The following is a 6,592-nucleotide window of genomic DNA, read 5'->3' as shown; positions in this document are numbered from 1 at the left end:
TTTTAAAGCATGAAAACTACCTCCAGATATGGCACAATGGGATCCAGTTACCTTAAAAATTTCCAACTGATTCCCCTTCAGAGAGGAGTGTTATTATCTCCAGTAATAAATGTGGGAGCAGGAGGAGCACTGTGCGATTTTCTTTTTTTCCCCGTTCCACATGAAATCTGTGGCAGAAGAAGTTTGGCTGCGTGGGAGCGGAGGGGTTTGCTTTCCCTTTTTCCCCAGCAATGGCTGGAATCTGCCTGGATGCTCGTTTTCATTAAAAATTGCAGCAATGCTTGTCTGTACCATCACTGTTTGCTCCTCATTTGCTCCCTCCTCTGGAGCCTATCCCCATGCCGGCTGAGAAGGAGGGATCCCACCTCCTGAGAAAACAAAGGAGGAATTTTGCTTATATAGGAATATAACCTTTTATAGGAATAACCACAACTGTCGTACCACATTTACTTCAGCGCTCTTTGGTTTTGACTGAGCAGGGATGCTCCACATGGCTTCTTGAATAAAATAATTACAAAAATACTGAAACAAAGCTTTGCAGAAGTGAACAAAGTTAACGAATTCTCTCCACATGAACCCCTGAAACGCACTCGGCTCAGCTTCACAAAGAGGTGCCCACCCCCCCAAGCCTGGTTTTTGGAGGAGTGGGTTGTCCTGATGGATGAACTGCCTGGTGCTGGGCAGGAGCAGAGCCAACGTGCACGGAGGAGGGCAAGAGCCTGCCCGAAGCATGGCCCCGTGGGACGTCCCATGGGGAGCGGTGCCACAGCAGCGGGCGATGGAGATGGGGAAGAGGAAGTGAGATACGTGGGTTTGTGCTGGAGCCACAAAGTCCTTGCCTCCAAAGATCGGGGTTCCCACGCTGCTGGAGCCCGCCTGGGCAGCAGCGAAGGGCCGAACCCGCTTTTGGGGTGATACTCTGCAATAAGCCCTTTGGTGAGGTGGAAAATGGCTATAAAAATACAGCCAAATACGGCGCTAGATCCTACCAGATTCTTGGTTGCTGTCACTGGTAAAGGAGCGTACTCTACACAGAAGAACTCAGCAAAGCAGAGAAGAACAGTCACGGTTACAGCACGTCTGCTCCCAGCTGGGGGGTTCTTGGGGGAGGGTGGGGGCAAGGGAGCAGGAGCAAACCTCCCTGGGTCTGTAGAACCAGGGATTTTGGGGGACCCACTTTCCAGCAGTCATGCAGGAGGGATGGGAGCACCTTTACCATCTCCTTTGCACCAAGACCCTAATACAGTCCCCTCAAGGTCCCCCCCCAGTATTTGCATATAGCAAATGCATTTGCATATAACATTTCTCGCTGTCCCACTTCGCTGGGGCTGCCAGCTCTGCCTGGCTTCGTCATGAAAAAAAAGCCAGTCTGAGGTGACCAGCAGGTTTGGGGTCTTCAGCCTGCCTGAATAATGCAGCCAAAAGGGGCAAGCGGGGTGGGTGCTGGGTGCACAGAGCCAAACAGCCCACCTGCAGTCCCCAGTCCACCCTCACCTCCTGCTACCGGGCTCTTCCACACTCTGCCTGGCCAGTCTCTGGCCTGGGTTACCCCAATCCAAGGGGTATTTTTTTATTCCCAGCACTGCTGTACGGGTGAGGTCTTCAAACACAGAGGGATGATTTCATCCTCGTCCTGCTCTGTGCCTCCTGCCCAACCTCACCCTATTTGAGGTTGCTCCAAGGAAATGTCCGAGCCTATGAGAGCAGCAGCTCTGCGGTCAAGCTAGCTCCCGCCTGAGCAGAAAACCAGCCCGTTGCCTTCTGTGCATGTCCTGCTGGCACTGTCAGCAGCAGGAGCTGCCCGTGAGGCTGGCTGCCGGCTCACACCCTCTGCCCTGCATTGTAGGGCTCTTCTCTGGGCCCTGGGGCTGACGACACATTGACATAGATCTCCTGCTGCTCTGGCAGGGAATTCTGCATGCTGGCATACGTAGCCTCTTCTTCCTCTTCCAAATGCTGGGAAAGAAAGGGGATAAACAAAAAACATCCTTTGCGGGGTTGCGCCAGGGCAACCTCTCTGGGCTGCTGTAAGCACCCAGGAGCAGCCATGGGAACCAAAGAGGGCACCCATACTATCCAGGGACATGTGCACGCCAGCTTGGCATGTCCCTTTGTAGCCCCCTCCCTCCCCATCCAACCCATCCCAGCTTTCCACCCACCGCCTTGAGCTCAGCACTGCTTTGCATTCTCCTACCTTATCACTCTGCTTGACCTCCATGTACTCGGTCGTGGTGTTTGCCAAGCAGCGGAAAGCCTCAGCATTGCTGTACAGCTGGTTCTCAGCTGTGCCCACGCTGTGGTGAATGTCTGCGTAGTTCAAGCTATCCGCTTGCTGACACATGAAGGGGATAGATAAGCTTTTAACCTACCACTGCTCCCCTGCCCGCAGCTTGCAGGGGTGAGAACACGTCCCGTCCTGCTGCCGTTCCTGATGAAAGCTGGGACGGCTCCTGGAGCAAGGGCTGGCTCAATATTCCCCAGGGCAAATCTGGTTAGTGACACCGGCCCCTCCTCAAAAGCTGGCTGGAAACATTAGAAAATACTTCCCAAGCAGTGACCAAAGAGCTGCCCTTCAGCCTCCTCAGTAGTGCTTTGCTGCAGGTTCTCAAGGCTGTTTCACCCAGAGAAGCAGCTCCCATGCTTGGAGGGGCTTGGGGAGAAACCTCTCAGCTCTATCCTAAATTCCCTTCCCAGGAATACTCTGCAAAAATAGTTGCACAAAATCCCTGGTTGGGTCTTTTCTGTTGGTGAACGGAGCCCAAGGCATCCCTCCCGGCCTAAAGGGCTGTGAACCTGGCTGAAAGCAAATGGCTCTGGCAGCTCGTTTGCCAGGCTCAAGGTGTTACATTTACCCTTCCCAGACAAGCTTGGAGCTCATCCCAACACCCCGTGCGATTTGCCTTACTGTATGCAACCTGCTGCGAGTCCCATCCATCTCTATGTCGGCTCTGGAGAGGGCTGGATGAAGCACGGTTGTGGTGAGACATGCGTGAAACCAGAAGAAAAGAAATGTGGTTAAAACTGTGCTGCTGCTGGGAAACTCGCTGTAAAGCAGGAAGGAAACCTGTTGCCCCATCAGCCATCTAAACTAGAGCAGTTCTTCAAATAAAACCAGACCCCACGCACCAGCTGGTGACTTCCCCTCCAGTCCCTCCCCGTCCTTCACACTGGCCTTAAGATTTGCATCAAGCCTGGTGCAAGCCTGGGCTACGCAACTGAGCACGTCTGGAGAAGCGGACAGTGCCCAGAGGAACTCACGTGGGTGCTGTGCTGGGCAGCACCCATCCCAAGAGCTGACATTCCCTGATCCTGTGGAAATTGGACCTGTGGGACAGTCCCATCACTCCCTCGGTGGAGGTCTCAGTGATGGACCGAGGAATTGGATGGATCAGGGTGGGAATGGGGGACAATAAGGAAATATAAAGGAAAAAAAACCCAAATACAGCAGAAGAGAGGCTTTGGTGTGGAAACAGCATGTGTGTGACAGTGACAGCTTTGCTTACCCTTCTTCCTCTTCCTGGACAGCATTACCAAAACACCAGCAGCAACTGCAAGCAGAAGAAGAACCACTACGATGCCTGGAGTGAGGATGTGCTCAACAACATCCAAGCTGCAAGAAAAAAAAAGTGTTTCTGTTCTTACACTTCTCGGAAACTGGCTCAGGAGGAAGCAGCATGGAGCAGGCATGAAAGGGAGAGGCTGTGGTTGACGGGGCTTGCCGTGGGAAGAAGGGAAGCAGGCTTGGGGGCAGTCAGGCTGTGAGCAAAGCAAACTGAAAACAGCAGAAGTAAACGCTTGGGTCTCAGAGCTGCTGGGTCCTCACTATTTTAAGTCCTGCGCTTAGTTTTGCTCTGGTTTAGCTCCACTATTTGTTGACCTTGTTGTAACAGGCAACCAGGCAAGGTCTCTGTGCCAGGTACCCCTTGAGCATGCTGATGGGAAGCCTCGGCCTTACCTGCTTCCTGCATCACCTTCAAGAGGCAGGAGAGGAGGGAGGAAGCTCTGCTGCTCCAGTCCCACGCTTCATCAACAATCTCTGAGGGGCTGTGTGTGACCACAAAGCACAACAGGACCCAGTCCAGCACTTTGTTTCCCAATTTTGTTTTCCTGTGACCCACAGGCAAACAGTCCCTCTGAGTTTTGGGGAAGGAAACTAAGTCAGTGCTGCAGCCAGAAACCACTTTTCGGATGGTGATAACCTGCTCCTCGCTTAAGCTGCAAGACAGACAGGACAAGCAGGGCTTTGCTGGGGCCAAGCGACCAGGGGTGCTGGGATTATTTTCTCTGCGGGGTGGTTGGCTGAGAAGGTGAGATGCTGGCCTCTCAAGGCAAAAGCAGGAGGACCAAACACTTAGGAAAGGCGTGAAGAGCCTGGAGGGCTGCAGGGGCAACAAAGAGACCTCATGGAGGGTGGTGGCTGCATCAGGCTGGAGCTGGTACTCACTGTGGAGGGCTGGAGCCTCCGTGGTGCCTGACACCTGGTCCCGGTTGCACAGTTTCCCCCTGGGGAGTTGTCTGTGTGAGGACTGATACAGAGCTAGTGAAACTGGAGACCTCGGTGGAGTAGTAGGATGATGCTGGGGAGGAGGAAGAAGGAGCTGTAAAAATAAAGAGAGGTTCAGTCAGCCTCCCTGCCTCCATGGGGGAAAATGCTGCAGGTTTTGCAGCAAGTGAGAACTTACTGTCACACCAGGAGAAGCTGGGTCCCCTCTGCCATGTCCAGAGCACGCTCCTCAAGGTGGGAGGACTGTAATCCCCTACTGCTGCCTGGGAGGCTTTTTGGGGTCCCGGTTCCCCCCCCAAAATATGCAGACAAGCAGATGCAGCACAACCCCATGGCCTGCCCAGCACCAACACAACAGCCCCATATAAGTGTCTGACCACAGGGTCTGGTCCCTGGCAAAGGGAACAAGGAAGAGGGACATTCCCTAAGCCCAGTGCCTGGTGCCCCGGGGGCAGGGTGTGTGTGTGAGGGACTCCCTGGTGTTATAAAGTAAGGCAAGGAGAGCACACACGAGGCCAGCAGGATTGGATGAGATGGGAAAATGAGACGTGGAGAGCAAGGGTGGTGCAGCCCAGCGAAAGGGGTGGCAGACCCCGAGGCCATGGTGAGACCTGGGCATGGGGAACAGGGGAAGCAGGCACCTGTTCTGGTGGCAGCCTGCCAGCCATGGTGACGACCTGGGGCTGCCCCACGGGGCCTGGGCACCACCTCCTCCAGGCTGCCCCTCCCTGCAGTCCCCACTCTTGGCACTTGTATGTGGGCAAGGGGACACCCTGACACTGGACCTGGGGGACCCACAAGTGCCCTGGACCCCACGCCCAGGGTACCATTTCCTCCCACCGCCAGGACCTGGCTCCTTGACGTGATGGTCCGTGGAGCTGTGGAGATGGGGACATGCAGAGACTGACCTGGGGACACGATCACCTCCACATCGTCACTTTCGTCAGGCTGCCATCTGCCCGTTCGCACCCCACAGCGGTAGGTGCCCGCGTCACTCTCGGCCAGTCTCTCCAGGGTCACCGTGAAGACCCGCAGTGTGCGATTGTCCCTGATGGAGACTCGGCCCCGCCGCGCCACGAGCTGCTGCTTCGAGGTGATGACGATGTCAGTCTTACAGGTTGAGAAAATTCCTGGGTAGCACCAGTATTTCGGGTACATCTTATGGAGGGGCTGGTAGGTGCAGTTCACCGAGAGGGTCCCCCCAGGTATCCCCACACGGTACCGGGTCCCGTCACTGCCCAACAGCCTGCAGAGACACATGGAGCAGTGGGAGTCCTGCCACTGCACTGACACCGCCTGCCCCATGATCCTGATCCAATGTGGGGCTTAAGCCCCAGGGGTCCCCTCAGCCCTACCTGGCAGCAGCATCCAGACAAGCAGCAGGATCCACATGGGCAGGTTGGCCTGGGCTGCACGTTAAGGCAGCCCTCTTGCTCCTCACGCTCCTTCTTCGTGGTGCTTCCTCTTCTGCCTCTGCTTCCTCTTCTTCTTGGGGTACAAAATTCGTTGCTGCTGGAGGTGTAGAAGAGAGTGGGATGTCTTGTTTCCTCTGGCGTCAGCTGACTTCCTCCTGCCTCTGTCACTGAGAGCACTGCCACGTGCTGTCCCCTGAACCCTATTGCCCTACTCCTGCTCCACTCTGGCCCCCAACCCGGGGACTCCCCTTTGTGCCCCCAGCATGGTCCCCACTTTGGGGTGCAGTCCTGCCTCTCCCTGCCTCAATTCCACACTGCCAGCCAGGCAGGGTGCCCAGAGGGGAGTATCTGCCTCTCAAAGGGGTGGCTCAGTCCTGCACAGGGACCCCCCTGAGCCCCAAACTTGCACCCAGGCCAGGCAGCAAGGGTGCCACATTGCTCCTGCAGGGGCATCCTGTCCCCCACCTTGGAAAATGCAGCGGGAGCGTCCCAGCCTCCTGTCCATGTGCAGATGGATGTGAGCATCTGTCCCACTGCCTTGGCCAGTACGTCCCTCTGGTCTGTCCCCACCACAGCCCCTCTGTGGCTCAGTAGCCCCATGCCCAGTGCTCCAGTCAGGTCTCTTCAGGCCACCCTCCGATGTCCCCTGGAAGTATAGAATCATAGAATCATA

At 55.6% G+C, this 6,592-nt stretch overlaps 1 protein-coding gene across 1 annotated transcript; it reads right to left on the bottom strand.

Moving 5' to 3' along the window:
- Nucleotides 1-1,821: 1,821 nt before the first annotated feature.
- LOC104506651 (CMRF35-like molecule 2) lies at nucleotides 1,822-5,896 on the bottom strand. Its single transcript, XM_010147672.1, is given in 8 exon segments — nucleotides 1,822-1,956; nucleotides 2,195-2,332; nucleotides 2,906-2,958; nucleotides 3,504-3,610; nucleotides 4,445-4,577; nucleotides 5,413-5,700; nucleotides 5,703-5,750; nucleotides 5,860-5,896. Coding segments are annotated over 8 exon segments (939 nt in total).
- Between the last annotated feature and the right edge of the window lie 696 nt (nucleotides 5,897-6,592).

This window comes from Eurypyga helias, unplaced genomic scaffold (assembly GCF_000690775.1).
Source record: "Eurypyga helias isolate BGI_N326 unplaced genomic scaffold, ASM69077v1 Scaffold14692, whole genome shotgun sequence".
NCBI classification, from domain to species: domain Eukaryota; kingdom Metazoa; phylum Chordata; class Aves; order Eurypygiformes; family Eurypygidae; genus Eurypyga; species Eurypyga helias.
The sequence above is the reverse complement of the archived record's forward strand: the minus strand, read 5'-3'. Positions and strand labels throughout refer to the sequence as shown.